Source organism: Salvia hispanica, chromosome 1, assembly GCF_029641045.1.
Source record: "Salvia hispanica isolate PSC_SH4W2 chromosome 1, Shi_PSC_v1, whole genome shotgun sequence".
NCBI lineage: Eukaryota > Viridiplantae > Streptophyta > Magnoliopsida > Lamiales > Lamiaceae > Salvia > Salvia hispanica.
Genome location: NC_142692.1, coordinates 8,718,215 through 8,737,750, shown reverse-complemented (window position 1 = coordinate 8,737,750; position 19,536 = coordinate 8,718,215). Strand labels below are relative to the sequence as shown.

At 33.8% G+C, this 19,536-nt stretch overlaps 3 protein-coding genes across 5 annotated transcripts; 2 read left to right on the top strand and 1 right to left on the bottom strand.

Annotated features, from left to right (window-relative positions):
* Window positions 1-206: 206 nt before the first annotated feature.
* Window positions 207-8,077, bottom strand: LOC125219661 (uncharacterized). 3 transcript variants are annotated; one of them, XM_089062718.1, is made up of 6 exons: window positions 7,327-8,077; window positions 7,109-7,252; window positions 4,028-4,093; window positions 3,301-3,372; window positions 740-2,749; window positions 207-650 (listed from the first exon to the last, which is right to left on the bottom strand). In XM_089062718.1, the coding sequence occupies exons 1-6, from the start codon at window positions 8,027-8,029 to the stop codon at window positions 283-285; spliced, it is 3,363 nt and encodes a 1,120-aa protein (XP_088918844.1). In that variant the 5' UTR covers window positions 8,030-8,077; the 3' UTR covers window positions 207-282. The 3 variants fall into 3 exon arrangements, with proteins under 3 accessions (XP_088918844.1, XP_088918845.1, XP_047977660.2); XM_089062719.1 differs by having other exon boundaries at window positions 7,109-7,260; window positions 7,347-8,077; XM_048121703.2 differs by lacking the exon at window positions 4,028-4,093.
* A 5,562-nt stretch (window positions 8,078-13,639) lies between these two features.
* LOC125222948 (glucan endo-1,3-beta-glucosidase, acidic-like) lies at window positions 13,640-15,663 on the top strand. The gene is made up of 3 exons (XM_048125853.2): window positions 13,640-13,802; window positions 13,889-14,118; window positions 14,791-15,663. The coding sequence occupies exons 1-3, from the start codon at window positions 13,718-13,720 to the stop codon at window positions 15,586-15,588; spliced, it is 1,113 nt and encodes a 370-aa protein (XP_047981810.1). The 5' UTR covers window positions 13,640-13,717; the 3' UTR covers window positions 15,589-15,663.
* A 96-nt stretch (window positions 15,664-15,759) lies between these two features.
* On the top strand, window positions 15,760-17,521 carry LOC125222949 (uncharacterized). The gene is made up of 2 exons (XM_048125855.2): window positions 15,760-16,088; window positions 17,092-17,521. The coding sequence occupies exons 1-2, from the start codon at window positions 15,785-15,787 to the stop codon at window positions 17,373-17,375; spliced, it is 588 nt and encodes a 195-aa protein (XP_047981812.2). The 5' UTR covers window positions 15,760-15,784; the 3' UTR covers window positions 17,376-17,521.
* Window positions 17,522-19,536: the final 2,015 nt, after the last annotated feature.

Here is a 19,536-nt window from a genome sequence, read left to right as displayed (position 1 = left end):
AAAAGAGAAATGGAAGGAAATCAGTGGGGCATTGTTAGTAGTCCACATATAATGGTGCTTATAGAGATATTTACTGACTCTCTTCACTAGACAAGCCTTGTGCACAAGGTGATCAACTTAGTACACGTGAAACCACAATTCACTATATGATTAAAGGTGTGGTTAAATTTTTGATAAATTAAGCTTCTTCCTTTGCAATTTGGGAGTGGAAATCAAGTTGTAACTTTTTGCTGAGCGTTTGAGTCATCATGAGGAAAAAAAGTTCATAACGATGGTACATATTCAAGAACTCGTTCGCCTCTTCGTGGCTGCTTCTACTATAGCTTTGAACTTCTGCAGTGCAGCTGCAACTTGCATCATGTTGATCCTTTCCTCGGCCGAGAAGGCCAAACATTTCATCGCCAAATCAAAAATAGACACAACACATTGCTCCTTTGCAGAGAAATGCCGATCTTCTCTTGATAGCAAACCAGGCGCCACAACTTCACTTATTCCATTTTCTTGTAATGCATTGTTCACCCACTCCTTCAGGCCCATTTCCACGCTGAACATATCATCTGTTGGCTTCGTACTCGTAAAAATCTCCAACAATAGTATCCCATAGCTGTATACATCCCCGCTCGTGGATACTTTTCCTTCTGATCCATATTCTGTTTGTAACATTACACATGTTTATCAATTTTTTCATTACTCACAACAAGATATATAGAAACTAGTATTATATTGAAATAAAGATTACCTGGTGCTGCATAACCAATAGTTGCCATGGTCATAGTATTAACCACAGCTTCCCTATCCTCAAAAAGCTTAGAAATGCCAAAATCCCCAACATGAGCAGTCATATCTTCGTCAAGCAACACATTGTTCGGCTTTAAATCACAATGCACGACGGTGAACGTGTGATTGTGATGAAGATATTCCAAGGCCAGCGCGACGTCTATGGCTATATTCAGCCTCTGCATCAGATCCAAAACATGCCCATCCGAATGCAGCCATTTGTCCAGACACCCATTAGGCATGTAATCTAGAATCAAGGCCTTGAACTGCGCATTGCTGCAGCAACCAAGTATCTTGATCAAGTTCCTGTGGCGAATAGTGCTCAGTATGCGACTCTCTGTGTCGAAGCTCTTCAGCGCTCCTTCTGATTCCAAGTTGAACACTTTCACTGCGACAGTTGTGTCATCCGCAAGCATTGCTTTGAACACTGAACCATAGCTCCCTTTCCCGAGTAGGTTTATCTCACTAAAGGAACTCGTCCCATGTGTGAGTTCTCTCTCCGAGACGATCTTCCATGGGACTCCAACTGATGAGGCGTCAGCAGAAGCTGGCGCCGCCTTTTTCTGCTGGCGTCTCTTTATCAGGAAGACCACGATCAGTACGAAAATCAAAGCTCCGACCAAGGGAGGCAAAGCATATTTCATTATCAGAGCAATTTGTTCCGATCTTGATCTTCCATGCTTTCTCGGACAAGGTGGCACTTGAAATCTGGCAGCGCCGCATAGTTCAGGGTTTTGAGAAAAAGATTCAGCGGTGAAGTTGGCGAAGCAACCCTTGTCAGGAATCTGTCCTTCCAATTTGTTGTGAGAGACGTTAAACGATTTGAGATCGAGATTCTCTAAGGAGACAGGTATCAAACCAGAGAGATTATTACTGGATAGATCTAGTTCCCTCAAGCCTCTCACCTCCCCCAAAGATTCAGGGATGGATCCATTCAACATATTATTTGACAAATACAGGAACTCAAGAGATTCCAAATCAGCAGTTGTGTTTGGAATGTTTCCTAAAAACAGGTTATAAGACAAGTCTAGGGTGTTGATAGCCCTCAAACTTGAGATTTGATCAGGAATTAGACCAGTCAAGTAGTTTGAGGACAAGTGGAGAGCTATGAGGTTTTGAAGACTTAAAAAGTTGAAAGGAAGTGTAGAATTCAGCTTGTTTGAGGCAATAGAGACTCTTTGAAGGGACTTGATATCTCCCAAACATTCAGGTATTGAACCTGTGAACATATTACCATTCAAGAGTAACTCTAGCAAACTATTGATTTGGCAAATATTATGAGGGATATATCCTTGCAGCTGGTTATCATAAAGATACAACTTCCCAAGTTGCACCAGTTTTCCCATTGTTGTTGGGATCAATCCTGTGAGTTGATTCCTAGATAAATCTAAGGTTTGCAAACTGCTTAAATTTCCAATTTGAGAAGGAATGAGGCCTCTAATGCTGCAATTAGATGCTGCAAAAGTGACAAGAGAAGTAGAAAGATTCCCAACCGAAGCTGGGAGAACCCCATTCATCAATGAATTGTTTGATATTTCCAAGTGCATCAAATTGCGGCAGTTTGTTAAACCAGACAGAAACCCTATTTCTTGATTTGGCGATTCTGCCCCGGTCAGATTATTTTCCCAAAGGCGAAGGGTTTGAAGCTGCCTTAGATTACCAAAGTCAGGAATGGGGCCAGTGAATGAGTTTAAATTTAGTTCTAGGACAGTAAGCTGAGAAGCATTGGTGATAGAGGTTGGAATTTGTCCGGTGAGTCTATTGAAAAATAAGCAGAGCTCCTCGAGACTGACAAGCGAGAGCCCCATGTTCCGAGGAAGAGTGCCGGAAAATTGATTCTGTTGAAGATGGAGTGTCTTCAAGTTTGATAAGTTGAATATGGAAGATGGGATGGAACCAGATAAGAAATCGTTGAACGATGCAAATAGAGACTCGAGTTTTGCTAGATTACCAAGCTCTCCCGGCAATTCACCTACCGTAAATGGACATTCAATACAATATATAGTGTGCAGATAGTCATTCGATTTTATAAAAGAATGTTCTCAACTCATGCTTTCTCATATTTTCAATCATCAATTACCTGTAACAGAGTCTTACATGGATCCACCTAAAATACCAGCAAACTAACACATTTCATCGCATAAATTATAAATATGTCAAACGGGACATCAATCGAATTTTTTAAAGGTTTGGGGATTTTTTAAAGAGAAAATACGGGTTATATGAATTTTTTAAAAATATGGAAAATAAGATCAACCCTAAAACAAATAGGAGAAAACAAGATTTTCTTCTCAACTACATAAAAATGACACCATTTTGGATTATTACTGAAAGTTTTAGCCATAAAATATAAGAATGATTGAAGCACAAGAAATGTATTTTCTTCTCAACTACATAAAGATGACACCATTTTGGATTATTACTGAAAGTTTTAGCCATAAAATATAAGAATGATTGAAGCACAAGAAATATAGGCATTGTATATATATATATATGAATGGAATGAAATGTTTTTAAACGTACCTGCCAACTTATTGTAAGCAAGATCCAGGTTTAGTAGGGAAGTGAGGTTCCCAATTTGCTTTGGTATGTGACCTATTTTATGAAATCGACAACGTTACATACGAAAACTAATTATACAGTCGAAACTGTTACTAATTTGAAACATATTTTTGAGGTTCGATACTAAATGGGAACATAATGCATGGAGTGATATATATAGTACATTACAAACTTAAGTTTTAAATAGAATTTGGTGATGGGAATTACAATAGTTATCACAAACATTTTAGGTGATACACCTTCGGTCCCAACTTGATTGGGGTATTTTTTTTAGCACACATATTAAGAAATTGTTTTAATTGGAATAAATAAGAATAAAATAAGGGAGAGATAAGAAAAGGTGTCATACTAGAAAAAAAAAAGTATTCCCTCTATCCCACTACAAGTGAGACGTTTCTTTTTTGCCGTTGTTTAGCAAAGATGATAATAAATAGTTAAAGTGGAAAGAAAGTAAATTATGAGAGAAAATAATATAGAAGAGAGTCGTATATACAGTATTATCTTACTTATTTTACTTATATATTTATACTCTAACTATTTATTATCATTTTTGCAAAACAACGTCCGATTTGGAGCGTCTCACTTGTAGCGGGACGGAGGGAGTATGAGCGATTAAATGTGTTATTTTTTGTCATAAAGGAAAATGAATCAATTAAGATAAACATTGCATAAAAGAATACGACTCAACTAAGATAAACATCCCTGATATATACTAGGATTTTGCATGGTTTTAGAATGTAGTCTCGTACTCCCTCTGTCCAAGAAAATAAACAAGATTGTGAATGACACGGGTATTAATGTATAATTGGTAAAGTGAGAGAGATGGAGAGAAAATGTAATGAAATGAGTGTTAGTGGATTGTGGGGTCCACATTTATAATGATGTGTAGGGTTCGTATTGGTTGAACACTTTACTTTTTGAAACTTAGTCTATTTTTTGTGGACGAACCAAAATGGCAAAACTTGTCTATTTTTCGTGGATGGATGAAGTATGATTTTAGTCATATTTAATCTATTATTGGGTGTGATTATTGGGATGTTTTGGGGTGATACGGTGGATAGTGAGTCTTATGAAATTATAACTTTACTTCTTTATTTATTTATTTATTATTATTATTATTATTATTATTATTATTATTATTATTATTATTATTATTATTATTATTATTACTCCCTCCGTCCCACATTTATAGTCGCATTTAGTTAGGGCACGGGTTTTAAGGAATTGGTGGAGTGTGTAATTAATGAAGTGAGATGGTAGAGTGTGTAATAAATGAAGTGAGATGGAAGAGTGAGATGGTGGGGTGTGTAATAAATGAAGTGAGATGAAAGAGTGTGTAATAAATTAAGTGAGTTGGTTGAAGGTGGGTCCCTTGTTAACTTTTTGGTTTTTTATTTTTGTTTTGGTTTATTTTTGTGTTGATAATGGCATTTGGGTGTAATTTTAGTGAATAAATATGGAAAATTCTAAATGTGACTATAAATGTAGGACGGACTTTTATGGCAAAATGTGACTATAAAACTGGGACGGAGGGAGTATTATTTATTTATTTATTTATGTTTTTGGTATTTGATTGTTTTAGTTTGTTTGCTATTTGCTTTTGTTTTTGTTTTGTTGGTATTTTTGTGGGTACTCTTGAGAATTTTTATTGATTTGGGTGGGTGGCAGATTGAAAATTAACTTATTGAATGTGAAATTCATGGGTAAGACTAGTTGTTAATTATAAAAAAAAAGTCATTCATTTTTTGAGCTATCAAGAGTTTGAGTAATAGGTGCATAAGTAACGATATGTTTGTTTATCTTGATTCATGTTATTACCTAATTAGAAATTGAGTCTTAATCATCTTTCGTGTGTGTTGTATCATTAATGGTGATATATGTTTCTAGAACATACTCCTGATATTCTTAAGTCTATATAGCGACTTTAGATATAGCAGAGAACTTTAGACCATCATTGTAAATCTTATCTTTAGCCAATTTTGAGCTTTAACTTTTAAGTATTTTTATTTGACAAATTAATCAATTAGGTTGGGAATGCTAGACTCTACCCCTAGAAAAGTATGAAAAAATTAGAGTTGGGAGACTATAGTTGAATGAAGATATCATTTAGATGTGGTTGTATGAAGAACAAATGATGAAAGTAAAAGAAAAAATAAATAAATAAAAGATACTACATCCGTTCGTGAAATGTTGTCAATTTTTGGCATTTCGGTCCGTCCACGAAATATTGTCCACTTTGCTTTTATTTTTTTATTTTTTATTTTGGTAATAGAGCTCACTTTCTACTAACTCATATACTCACAATTCTTTTATAAAACTAATGGAGTATATAAATGTGAAACTCACGTTCCACTAATTTTTTTCACTCTTTCTCCATATTTCTTAAAATTCGCACCAATTAAAATATACACAAACGTTCATAGATGGGGAGTAGAAAGAAAGTGGATAATAAATCGAAGAAACTAGTCAAATGCTAGTAATCACTTGGATTTGTAGTGAAAATGGTTGAAGTTAGATAAATATGGTATGTGTAATTTCTAGAATTTTATGCATGCTGGAAATTTTAGTCACTTTAGTCATATTAAATCACCTAATCAAATAGCCTACATTTCAATCATAAGAAAAGACCCTTCTCACCTCAGGCGGGGGTTTATAAGTGACATACTTAGCAACTCTAGAGATTACTCAAAACAAGGAAATCAGTTAGATAATATTTTCTCCGTCCAATAAAAAATATCTAGCTTTCCTTTTTAGTTTGTGTCACTAAAGATGTCATATTTCCATTTATGAAAAAAATTCTCTCTCACATTAATATAAATATTATATATTCTCTCTCCACTTAACACATAAAATAAAACTTCCTAAAATCTCGTGTCGTCCAATAAATGTGACATTTTTTGTGGGACGGAGGGAGTAGCTTTTTGTTAATTATACATTAGATCCTATAATTCAACGTTCATTCCATACTTTCCGCATCATATTTAATTGTTTTTCATTTATTTGCAGTTTTACTTGTTTTTAATATAATTTCATTGAAGTATTAGTTTTAAACCAAGAAAGAATTCTTTTTGGTTTTTAGACAGTAGTTGAGATTGATTCGCAGTAGTTGAGTTGACACATTAGTCTTTGTGCGATAAAGTATTTTTACTTGTCATTGTTGCATTAGTCTCATACACTTGTAGGGCAGCTTCAATAGTAAATAAAAGCGAATAAATCCCAACAAAAATAAGACTCAACTAAATTGGACGAATAAAGTACTCCCTACGTCTCATAACATATGGCACACTTGGATAATGACACGAGATTTTAAGAGATGTTATTTTGTATGTTGAGTGGAGAGAAAAAATACCCTATATTTGTATTAATGTGAAAAAGAACTTTTTTTCAAAAAATAAAATGTGACATATTTTGTTGGACAAACTAAAAAAATGTATAACATTTATTATGGGATTGAAGGAGTATATATTAAACATATTAAAAGTAAAATATTGTAAAAGTGATTTCTATAATTAGAATTTATTAATTGGATTATCAAATCTCCATTCTCCTTTGATGAGAGAGATCCAATCTCCTTTGGTATGCCACATGTCAATTTATCATAGGATAACGACAATGTCTAATTAATTACTGTGCTAGTAATTGTTACTCCATAAAGTTAACTTAAACCAATAACATGTGGAATTATCAAATAAGACTTTCATTTTAAATATAAAATTGACTACTTGTTCAAAAATTGACAAAGTAGGTGGTTCGCAGTTGTTGAACGTACCTTCTAAGTTGTTTTCGTAAAGATACAACTCACTGAGGTTGGGTAAATTGTTCAACTTGGAGGGGATGTTTCCAGACAGACGATTGCTGAAGAGGTACATCGATTCCAACGATGAAATGTTGAAGATAGAAGACGGAATATTTCCTACAAAACTTTGAAAAATAAGCTCAATCAAGATGTTAAATCAATGTAAAATTATACATCAGATTAGTAAGTACCTTGGAGATCATTATCATACATAGATAAAAGCGTAAGCATGCTCAAATTGCCAATTCCAATTGGTATGTTTCCATTGAAGCGGTTGGTCGACAAGCTCAGCTCCTCCATCTCTATACACATGTCTATACTCATCGGAATATTCCCATAAATTTGATTCTCTCTGAGAAACAATCTCTTGAGTTTGGGAGTATTACTACACATATCACTTGGGAGCCCGCCCGACAGCTTATTATTGCTCAGATCAATCTCCACCAACGCTGACATGTTTGTGAAGATACCCTTTGGAATCTCTCCACTCAGGTTGTTGGAAGCCGCATTTATTTCCTGCAAACGCTGCAGTTTGGACAGCTCAGTTGGTAAGACGCCAGTCAAACTGTTGGAGCTGATGTCCAGGGACTGGAGAAATGTTAGGTTTCCGAGATGTGGAGTGAGGTTTCCCTCGAGTCCGAAGCCGGTGAGGCTGAGTGATGTGACCCTGCGGTGTTTGCTACCGCACGAGACGCCGGCCCAGTCGCAGATGGAGGTGTTGGTGAGCCATTTGTTGCTCAAGGCACCATTTGTGATGGATTTTTTGAAAGCTAGTAGAGCATCTTGATCACTGTTTGAATCGATTGGTTGAGATGAGGTGAGAGAGAAGAAGATGGTTAAAATAGTTAAAAGCATGAGTGGAAAAGGAAATACTACTAAGAAATTGGACTCCATATAGTTGTTAATAAATTGCAATTTGGTTTTGTTGATGATGAGGATTGTTTGGAAATCGATAAAGGGTAATATATAAAGTTGATGAGGTATTTTGTCTTCTCAAGAGTAAAGTAAACAAAGAAAAGCCATCCACACATTCTTTGGGCTCCAGAATAATATAGGAGTGATGGTAACACATCTATAGAAGCGTCACAGCATTGCGAATATATGAGTTTTTATCTAGTAATTGATCAATTAAGTCAATAAAAATCATGTGATCGTCCTTTTCAATGTGGGGCTTGGCTTCACTTCGTCCAAATTAATAAGTTAAAAGCATAACAAACCAAGATTTTCTTGTTCAACTTTGAAGTGAGTGGTTGTTAAACAAATTGGATAATTTTTTTGTAAAAATGAAATGAGTCAATTCAGTAATTCTCAGATTGACTATATATAATACTCTCAAAAGAATTAGCATTCCAAGTAAATTTCCAAGAAATGTCTAGAAGGGTCACGAGCAATCCAACTTAAAATTCAGAGTCAGTACAATGTAATTAATCACAAGTTAGATTCATGTAAAATATGGATAATATAATACATTCAAATGTGATTGAAGTCGAAATGTACAACGGTGAATATTGCATCTCATTTACTCTTTCATTTTTTGGCCTAACTATGTTTTGATCTGCAGATTGCCTAGTACTACTAATATGGTATCTGAAGAGTTGAACTACAGTCTACCAACTTTAAATATGCAATTATATTACTTCCCCACCCGATGGAAATAGACTGAATTTCAGTTTTTTTTCCATTTCATAGAAATAATTCATTTTTATCTATAGAAACTTTTTTTTTCTTTTTTCACTTCATTATTTATGAGCTATGCCATTGCTATCTGCTATATTATTTTAACTATTTTTTCTTCTTCTATCTTATTTAATCAATTACGCATTAAAATTCATATTATTTTCACTGAATATATTCTATGGAACTGAAGGAGTACATATTAAGTTGCTAATAAATTAACCATATGTTAATCGTAGGCCATCATGTGTTGATTAGGACGCGTACGGTTTGTGAATCAAATATATTACCCATGTCTTTAAGCGAACCAAAATTTTGACATTGGTGGCAGATCGATGTTTTAATGCCATGGAGCCAGAGTGGCGGCTCCAGAGTGGCGGCTTAGAGTGTCCATAGTAGGAGTGGACACTCTCCCCACCGCCGTGCCCCTTTTCCCACAGCCATGTCAGAGCTGCGGCTCGCCGTTTCCACGCAATAGGGCCCCGCTCCCCGCGCCCAACCCTTTCTCTCTCAACGCCGCGTCCAGGCTGACTAGTCGGCCCTGTGTTGTCAGCCGCCTCCCGCCGCGCCTCAAGTGTCCGCCATTATAGGGAGGCGCGCCGCCGCCAACTCCGCGGCGGACACCGTGTCCTCCCTATTGTGGACACTCTTAGGTGCTTCCTATGCATGCTATGTATTATAATTACTATATGCATTTTGTTTATTGAACTATTTTCAATATGGAAATGAAATTTAAATTATTTAAATTTTAACTTATTACGATAATTCTTTATGTGCACCTATAATTAGAGAAACAAACAAATTAATAGGTGCTTCCTATTCATGCTATGTATTATAATTACTATATGCATTTTGTTTTATTGAACTATTTTCAATATGGAAATAAAATTTAAATTATTTAAATTTTAACTTATTACGATAATTCTTTATGTGCACCTATAATTAGAGAAACAAACAAATTAACTTGACTTTGATAGAATTGTATTGTATGGTTCTTTATTTGTATTAGGAAACAATAGTAGAAACTTTATTACTCCTATTATTTTTTTTATTAATAGCAGAAACTTGTTTTGGAGTAAGGTGGAACCTATTATTGTAGTTTGTTGACCTATCAGACCTATGGGAAATAATTGAAGAAACTTTTTTATTTTTTTTGGAGTAAAGTGGAACCTATTATTGTAGACCTATTAACCGGACGTGAACATGATTAATTTTGATATTTTGTCGGCAGTATAAACTGTGGAATCATATTATTCTCATATTGTACAATATAAAAAAAATGAAAAAAATCTAATATTAATATAAAAAAAGATAATCCCTCTGCCCGCGAATAGGAGTCTCGTTTTTCTATTTTGGTCCGTCCATAAATAAGCGTCTTAGTTTAGTTTTACTATAAACGGTATATAGGTCTTACATTCCATTAACTCATTACACTCACATTTAATTTAAAACTAATATATTCTCTTCATCCCATAAAATATGTTCACTTTCCATTTTCGTTCGTCCCACAAAAATATGTGCATTCCGTTTTTGGAAGGTTATCCCAATTTATTACTTTTATACATCAACTTATTTATAACTTATACCACCATTAAATACTACTCCTTCCTTTCCATAGTAGTGGGGGCATTTTTTTTCGGCACACGACTTATTGTGTAAGTGAGTTGAGTAAAGGTAGAATAAAGTAGGAAATGCAAAAGGTTGAGAGAAAAGAGAGAATTAAGTAAGTGAGAAGAAATTTGTTGATTTTTATAAAAAGATAAATGACTCCACTACTATGGAAAGGGGAGTATTATTAATAATAAGAGTCTCACTATTCACTAACACTACCTTAACTATCATTTTCCTCATCTCTCTTACTTTACCAATTTTATCTTAATTTCTATGCCATACAATTGTCCATATTTTTATGAGACGAAGGGAGTATATAAATGGGAACCATATTTCACTAACTTTTTCCACTCATTTTACTTTCTGCGTCCCAGCTAAATGAGTTGTATTCCTTATTGAGATATTTCAACTAAATTGAGTTATTTTCTTTTAGGGATATTGACACATAATATCAAGGAATTTTCAAAAAGTTGTATTATTTCACGAACTTTAAAATTAAATAATATCACGAACGTTACCATGAGTTTGTTATTTTCACCAGTCAAAAAATTACAGTTATATTAATGGATTGAAGAACAAATTTGGAAGGTGTGATTCAAGGAAAACTATTCTCAAAAATTGAAAAACTTGAAGCTCTCGAAAATAAAAAATTAGTCGACAATAATGCTACAATCAAAAATAAAAAAAATCAGTCCACAACAATGCACATTCACTCCTCAGTTAATGGTGCGTTTATATAAGTGTTTAATTTTTTTTAGAAGCTAATGTTTCATTAGACCTGCACAATGATATATTCACTCCTCAGTTAATGGTGTGTTTATATAAGTGTTTAATTTTTTTTAGAAGCTAATGTTTCATTAGACCTGCACAATGATATTTGTCTGCCTCTTTGTCTAACCTGTCTCCCTCTCTCTATTTAGAATCTGCACAATATTATTAAAAAATACAATAACAATTATAAAAAAAAGTAAATACAGCTATTACACATCAGCTTCTCAATTTCCCTCAAAAAGGTATAAAAGTACTTTCATCCAATTATCCCTTTTGATTGTATAGATTATGAAGTACTCCCTCTGCCATTAGCAGTCCTATTTATTGGCGACACAAGTTTTAAGAAATATTAAGAAAAATGGATAGAAATAAGTTAGTGGAATATGAGTTTCACTTGTATATATATAAGTTTTAAATGAAATGTGAGTGGAATGAGTTAGTGAAATGTGAGACTCTATTACCATTTATAGTGAAAATGAACCGAGACTTTTATTCACGGACAGACTAAAATGAAAAATGGGATTCCTGTTCGCGGACGGAGGGAGTACTGTAAATTAAATTAAACTGCAAGTGAAATCTTTACCATCATTGCTTACTGCTATACTTGCCAGCTGTAGTTATCTTTTTAAGTCTTCGTCAGGTTCAGGAATCACGATTGTTATATAAATCAAGCCCACCTCAAAAATATAGAGCACAAGTAAAATATATAATGCCAATCTGAAGACCTACCATATTTCTTATTTCTTGTTCATTTAGCTTAATGTTAAAAGGAAAAAGCAATAACACAACTTTCTCCATATGTGTACAAATATTGTGTCAATTTAGTCACGGGTGGCATCGAAGGTGGGGTAATTGAATTAATTGTTTTCGAACGTAGACCATATATAATACTAACATCGATCAATACAGAGATCAACTTGGCACAAATAATTTTTTTTTAAAATCACATTAGGGTTTTTTTTAAAAATCACACTAGGGTATATTTAGTTCCAAATCATTGCTACCACGGCCTATCCTTTAGGCCATGTTTGGTTGTCAGGATTCTGTTTGGAAAAGTAATCTGATTCCTTAAATTTTAAATTTCTGTGTTTGTTTCGATTTTTAATCAAACTGAGAAAGTAATCAGAATCCGAGAACAAGGAAAGTTGGTACAACTTTCTAGGATTCTGAATCCTAACTTTTCTTAGGTATTCTTTTTCCCAATTTTAGGATTCTTACACATTTAAGCAATATAGTATAGTTTTATTAATAATAATGATAATAATAATAATAACATAATAATAGTAATAGTAATAGTAATAATAATAATAATAATAATAATTACAATTTTTTTAAATAATTTAAAATTATAAATCATACCTATTTTCACTATAATAAAAGAACTATAATTAAAATTATCATAATTATAACTTATTTTATAATAATTCATAATAATAATAATAATTTATTAAATAATTAAAATATAATTAAATAATATAAATCTTATAATAAATAATAAATATTTTATTTTATAAATTAACAATTAATCAATAAAGTCATAGTGCAATTTTAATTTATAAAATTTATTCAATTATAATATTCATAAATATTATAATTATAATATAATAATAATTATATTTATTGTTATAATAAATGAGTACTATAATACTCCATGTAACTATAATTATAATTATATTATTATATATTATGATGGATAATCTATATTTAAACTATCCATCGTAATAATAAATATAATAATATAATTATTATTATTCGTAATTAATAATTTAATAAAAAATTTACAATATTATTCTTTTTATAAATAAAATAATAATAAGTATATTTTTAGTTTGGTGTTTAAATTAAATATAAATTTAAAATCTTGATATTTTCCAAACACAGGAAAGTAAAGTTACTAGGAATCATATTCCCGGGATTCATTTTCCCAGGAATCATTTTCCTTGCCAAATTTACTTTCACACCAACCAAACATGACCTTAAATCCATATTACGCAGTATAATATTCATAAGTCGCACACCACTTTTATTTCATTTCTTAGTTAAGAAATAGCACCCATAATTATGAATTCCTTTACTTAACTATTCACGAGTGTCACTACTTTAATTTCGATTCATTTTTTAAGTTTGAACTCAATTTTTATGAAATCTTATTGAATTATTATTCAATTTAACTAAAATACGAGATTAATGAAAAATAAAAGATGCAAATAGAAATTAATTTGATAACAAAAATATAAACATGCTATTAGCCCTCAATGAATGTTTTTTTTACTTTTTTTTCTATTAATTGTTTTTAAAATTTATTCAAATTTAATATAAATTATAGTGTAAAAGTCCCTACAAATTATTTAAATTACTCAAATATATACTTTAAAATAAAATTCAGAAATCTCAGCCCCTATATCGATAAATATTTATGCGTCCGCCACTAAAGAGACTTGTGTGTTGCGAATGCTCTCACCGTCTCACACCTCTATAAATTACTTGGGAAATTAGTACTCCATAGCAAACTCATTTTGCTTCTCCATGGCTACTTCACAAAAAGACTTGTTCATGTCTACAATTCTCATGGTGGGGCTTCTCATCATAACCATCTCTATTCACTCAACAGGTTCATTTATTTGCATTATCCATACTCGAGACAATACACACATACTCCATTGTTTCTTAACGTTGTAAATATAACATTTTTTGCAGTTGCTGAGGTAGGTGTCTGCTATGGGCGGCTAGGATCAAATCTGCCTTGTCCAGAAGATGTGGTAGCTCTATACAAGCAGAACGGCATCAAAAGAATGCGAATCTACGACCCCTACAAGCCCACTCTTGAGGCTCTATGCGGCTCTGGCATCGAGCTCATGCTCGGAATCCCAGAGGCCGATCTCCCCGACCTAGCCAAACACCAGTCCCATGCCGACGAATGGGTCCAGGTGACGTGGAACTGCTAGTTCAGTTTTTTTATTCTAGATTACTTTAGCTAATTTTCACAATAATACGTACTCTCTACAACCACAATTTAAAGTTCTTTTTGACTAGTATGTTTAAAAAAAATATGAAGAAAAAATAGTATAAAAAATAATGGAATATGATCTTACTTTAACTTTAATATTAGTTTTGTAATGTTTAATATTAATTTTATAATAAAATAGGAGTGTAATAATTTAATGAAATACTATTATGAAAAAAAAGGTAAATAAGCTTTTTAAATCGTGTACATCTTGAAATGGCAAAACAAAATATTACTTTTGTAAAATGACATCCCCAGTTAAATATCTAATTTTCATTTATTATTTTTGATAAATGGACCTAACATTTCACTAACTCGTTTAACACATATTTTATTATAAAACTTATACTGCATGTATAAAATTAAAATAAAACTCACATTCTACTAATTTTTTAATCCATTTTTCTTTATATTCGTATGTAGTACTATTTCTTAAAATCTGTGAGGAATCAAAATAATAGTAGTATAGTAAAATTAAAATGAGATGTGAGTGTAATGTTTAGGGAGAGACGGAGGGAGTAGTATTAGAGTAGGTGGTGAATAAAATTTTGTGTACTGATTGCTGAAGAGCCTTTGTCTTATGCTGCAATCGCAGGCCAACATAGCCAGCTATCCGGACGTAAAATTCCGATACATTGTGATTGGAAACGAAGTTGAGCCTTCATCAGAGTACGGCCCTCTGATCCTCCCGGCAATGAAGAACATCCGCAACGCTCTCTGCGAAGCCGGGCTTGAAAAGCAGATCGCCGTCTCAACCTCCATCAAATTAACTCTTCTCGGAAATTCGTCGCCTCCGAGCCACGGGGAGTTTCTACCGAATGTGACGTGGTACATAAAGCCCATCGTGGAATTTCTGAGGGACACAAATGCCCCTCTGCTTGCCAACGTCTACCCCTACTTCTCCTACATGCATGACATGAAGCACATCAACCTCTCCTTCGCGCTTCTCCAGCCCGGCTGCGGCGTCGTGCTTGGCGGCGTCTACTACGACAACCTTTTCCATGCCACTGTCGACGCCGTCTATGCAGCCATGGAGAAACTCCTTGCTAAGTCATCGTCGTCGCCAATATCAGGGGAGTTGAAATCCGAAGCGACACCGGGCGTGACTGTGTCAGAGACTGGGCATCCCACGGCGAATAAAAAACCGAGACTACAAAGTGTGAGGGACGGGGAAGGGGGAGGAGATCCGAGCAGCGTTGAGAATGCCAGGATTTACAATACTAATTTGATGCGAGCAGTCAAGAAAGGGACGCCCAAAAGGCCCGGCGTTCCTATAGAGACGTATATATTCGCTATGTTCGATGAGGACGAGAAGCCCGGCCCCGAATATGAGAGGCATTTTGGGATCTTTCGCCCCAATCAACAACCTAAATACCCGCTTTGCTTTACCTAATAAAATGTTGTGTGTTGTCTTTATCGCTTTTGAGTAATGTATTCATGTTTATATCCCATTTAATTTTGCAGTAAATGAGTCAAATGATTTTCAATCTATAACATTAACATTGGGCCCATGGCCAAGTAGCTAGGCCCATTTAACCACAAAACAGGAGTACAACTTTAAAATAGTAGTATTGGGTCTGATTTCGTAAATGTTCATTACCCAAAATCCAATCATTCGTATACTCTTTAAACTAGGCGTACTTAATTTATTTGATTGGATAATTTTTTTTAGTATACAAAGGCATTACTTTTGTTGGCGCTTTCCTTTTTGTCGGCAACGGGCTCTTGCGCCTGAAATTTCCCAAATGGAGTCCAAGCTTTTGACTGTGGTGGTTTTAATGGCGATTTTGATGGCAGAAGGAGTGACGTCATGGACCGGCGAAATCCACGGCAGGGTGGTGTGCGACGTGTGCGCTGACTCCTCCATCGGCCCCGAAGATCACGTTTTAGCAGGCAAGACCACCACCCTTTCTCATTGATGCGTTTACCAGGAAAGCTCATATATTTTTCTTGATTTCATCTTGTGAATTTGTCACCGAGCTAGCTGTTCAGTTTAGGGGTTATGTTCAATTTTAGGTATCCTTAGAAATACTGTACTACTATAAATCTTGTAACTGTGATTCTCTATGATCTAGTTTTCTGTGTGGTATAAATTGATATGATTAGTTTTTTTAATCTAAACTCGTTTGGCTGAGTAGAGAATGGTTTGTTGATGGTTCGGATGTATCGCTGTTGAAATTGAAATCACTTTGTTAGTGACTGTTTTGAGAACTAATCTAGAAATTGGGGGTGAATCATGTGCAGTAGTAGTTCATGACTTAATGATTGATTCACCTATCTTGCCTTCAAATGTGCTTCTTTGAGAATATTGATACAACTGCTTTTGTTCGGATTGGACGCATAGAAGTTTGCCTCTGCTGAACCTGCAATGTTGGATTGTCCTCATATAAGTTGAAGAATCTCATTTTGTCCGCCCTTCTTGCTTATCCTTATGCTCACTCCTCTACTTCAATTACTCAAACCAAACACCACTGCTACTTTCTATGCTCCAACAGCACGCACTGCTCCTCAGCATCAAGCTCGTACCCCTCCTTCACCACCAAAGCATGGGTCACCTCATCAACAGACCTAAGCGACTAGACTCTCCTCTTAGCTTCAATTCAGCAGCCCCTTCTCCAATATTTCTTCACACCATCCCACATTTTCTGTCCAAGGATTTGAACTCTATGTGTCATCGTTGTATGAAAGATCCTAGATGAAATTGGTCTATAATAACAGAGAGTTTTCATTTTGTCTTTTGCTGATATGCACGGTTTATTTCAATTAGCACACATGTTTTCGCTTTGTTTCAATTGCTTACCAAGTTCAATCAACAACCTGGTATAGCTGGATAATGAAATGCATTGCTTCTTTTTACTTAGTTCATGATATCCTGGGTTTTCCAATTCCTGGGCAGGTGCTGAGGTGGCAGTTCTCTGCATAACAAAGTCTGGGGAAGTCCTAAACTACCAGGCTTTCACGGATTCAAATGGGATATACACGGTAGCTGAGACGATGCCAGAGAGTGAGCGTTGGGATGCCTGTCTAGCGAGGCCGATCAGCAGCTTCCACAACCACTGCACGCATCTGGGAGATGGAAGTAAGGGTGTCAAGTTCAGTTACGAGCACCCCTCTGGCTATTCTCATGCTGTGAGACCTTTCGTCTATCGCCCTGTCAAAGCTCCTGTGTACTGCATTTAGGAACGGGGCATTATGCAAGAAAGATGAGGTGGAGTTGTATATGTATGGCAATATAATTATATAGATATATGTAACCACATGCCAAGTATGTTTGAGCACTGTTCGACTGAGAGCTGCCAATTTTCACTGAGTTTTGCTTCTTTGAATCAATAATAGCATTTATCTGGCTACAAGAAAGTAACACAAAAAAACCTTGTATAGTTTAGCAAATATGTGACCAAGATTTTGAACTTCAAAATGCCTAAGAGCCTAAGGTACAAACCTATGGGCAGGGTACATAAAGAAGGATAAACCCAACTAAAAAATGTTTAGACCAAAAACTGTACTCCTATTTAGATTCCATTTAAATTAACAATATGCTCCATTTATAAATGTAACAAATAAATATGATTAAAAAAATTATCGAAAACTTAGCTATTAGAAACTAGAAACTTTATCAACCAAGTGAAAGAAGGATATGGGATCTCTACATTTTGTGGAAAAGCAAAATAACAGCATAAAACCCATTAAATACATGAAATGATTGCATAATTTGAAGGCATGACTTGTTCATTGTTAGCTCTAATTTTAATTTATTTTTGGATTTCTTGATTAATTTAAAATTACATGGAGAAAAACAATTTTATGAATTTTGATGCCATATTCTCCTCCAAAACTCAAATAGTATCTTTTCATATAAATTGAATTGGGCCGATTTAATTAGACCTTTACTCCTAAAAAATGAGGAATATCTTGGAGTTACTGATATAGTGAGGCTTTTATTCTTGGACTCCAATATTTGTACCAATAAATCCAGCTAAATTTAGAAATAGAAGCCCTACATCTCATATGTTATTTTATTTGTGTACTTTAGACTTTAGGGAACATCTCATATGTAGATAGTGTAATGTTTGGTATCTCTATAGAGGTGTCACAAATAATTTTCAATCAAGTACTCTATAATAGTACAAATAATTTATAGTTGGGTGAGTATAAGAAACGGCTTTAAGGTTGTAAAGTTTATAAAATCTCAAATAACATGTAATGACTGCCCTATTTTGTCACTATTTCATTATCCAAGCAGATACCAACACTTTTAATAAATGTAAGAGCAATTGTTGTCTTGTTTTACTGGAGAACCATTTTAAATAGTTCAATTACAAAAACTGATCTGTAATTTGTGCATCTTATTACAGAAAGATTACATCGCTTAAATTGACGAAATTTATGAGGGGCAAATAAATGCAGTATTTATTTCAATATAAATATAGTACGTATTATTTAGAAAACATCTGTATATGTTGGAAATTTAATAGTATCCTAATCAATTTTATGTATGTAGACCATATAGCAATTAAACCCTTTCTATAAAAACTTGAACATAATAAAAGCTTCCAATAGCAATGTCAAATTATACTACTCTAAATTTCCAAAACAAAGCTTCTACCTTCAAGCCTCCAAATTTGTTATTATTGAGTCTTGAACACATCAATATAATTTGAGTCGATTAGTCAGATATATTTATTTTTATTTTTCCAGAAATGGTAGTAATTTTTAAAATTTGATAATGCCTCAAGTTTGACTTTATCGAAAATGTATTGTTTGCACGCAAATATGTAGTAATGTGTTCATAATTTTTTTCTTTTAATATCCCATGTATTTTGATTCCACTAATTAAATACCTAATTCATTTGATTGAACGAATACATCGATTTAACCTCTTCAAATCTGCAATTAATAACATTCATATAATCTTACTTTTTGTGAAGTGATAAATAAATCCCATCAATTCCACAACAGTGAAAGGTTAATTTATTTGAATTCAAAATATTGTTAAAAAATTACTCCACATAATCTTATCTATCTTTTCAAAGGTTGTTTGTTTTATCTCTTTTAGTAGTTGCATTTTTTTGTTTTTAGTTTGAAGATCAGTAGTAATTAGGGGTGTGCATTCGGGTTTCGGTTCGGTTTTTCGCCCAAACCGAATCGAACCCGAAAAACCGAATTTAGGTTAAAATTGAAATCGAACCGAACCGAAAAACCGAAAAATCGAAAATCGAAAAACCGAAAACCGAACTTAAAAAACCGAACTAAACCGAAAAAACCGAAATTTCAAAACAAAACCGAAAAATAAAAAAAAAATAGTATATTTTAATATATCTAATTTATTTTATTTTATATA

Coding starts and splice junctions, on each gene's coding strand:
- LOC125222949 (XM_048125855.2), top strand. CDS start 15,785: ATGTTCATTACCCAAAATCCAATCATTCGTATACTCTTTAAACTAGGC. Junction 16,089..17,091: donor CGAAGATCACGTTTTAGCAG/GCAAGACCACCA, acceptor ATTCCTGGGCAG/GTGCTGAGGTGGCAGTTCTC.
- LOC125222948 (XM_048125853.2), top strand. CDS start 13,718: ATGGCTACTTCACAAAAAGACTTGTTCATGTCTACAATTCTCATGGTG. Junction 13,803..13,888: donor CATCTCTATTCACTCAACAG/GTTCATTTATTT, acceptor CATTTTTTGCAG/TTGCTGAGGTAGGTGTCTGC. Junction 14,119..14,790: donor ATGCCGACGAATGGGTCCAG/GTGACGTGGAAC, acceptor CTGCAATCGCAG/GCCAACATAGCCAGCTATCC.
- LOC125219661 (XM_089062718.1), bottom strand. CDS start 8,029: ATGGAGTCCAATTTCTTAGTAGTATTTCCTTTTCCACTCATGCTTTTA. Junction 7,253..7,326: donor GTATGATAATGATCTCCAAG/GTACTTACTAAT, acceptor AAAGTTTTGTAG/GAAATATTCCGTCTTCTATC. Junction 651..739: donor TATTGGTTATGCAGCACCAG/GTAATCTTTATT, acceptor TGTTACAAACAG/AATATGGATCAGAAGGAAAA.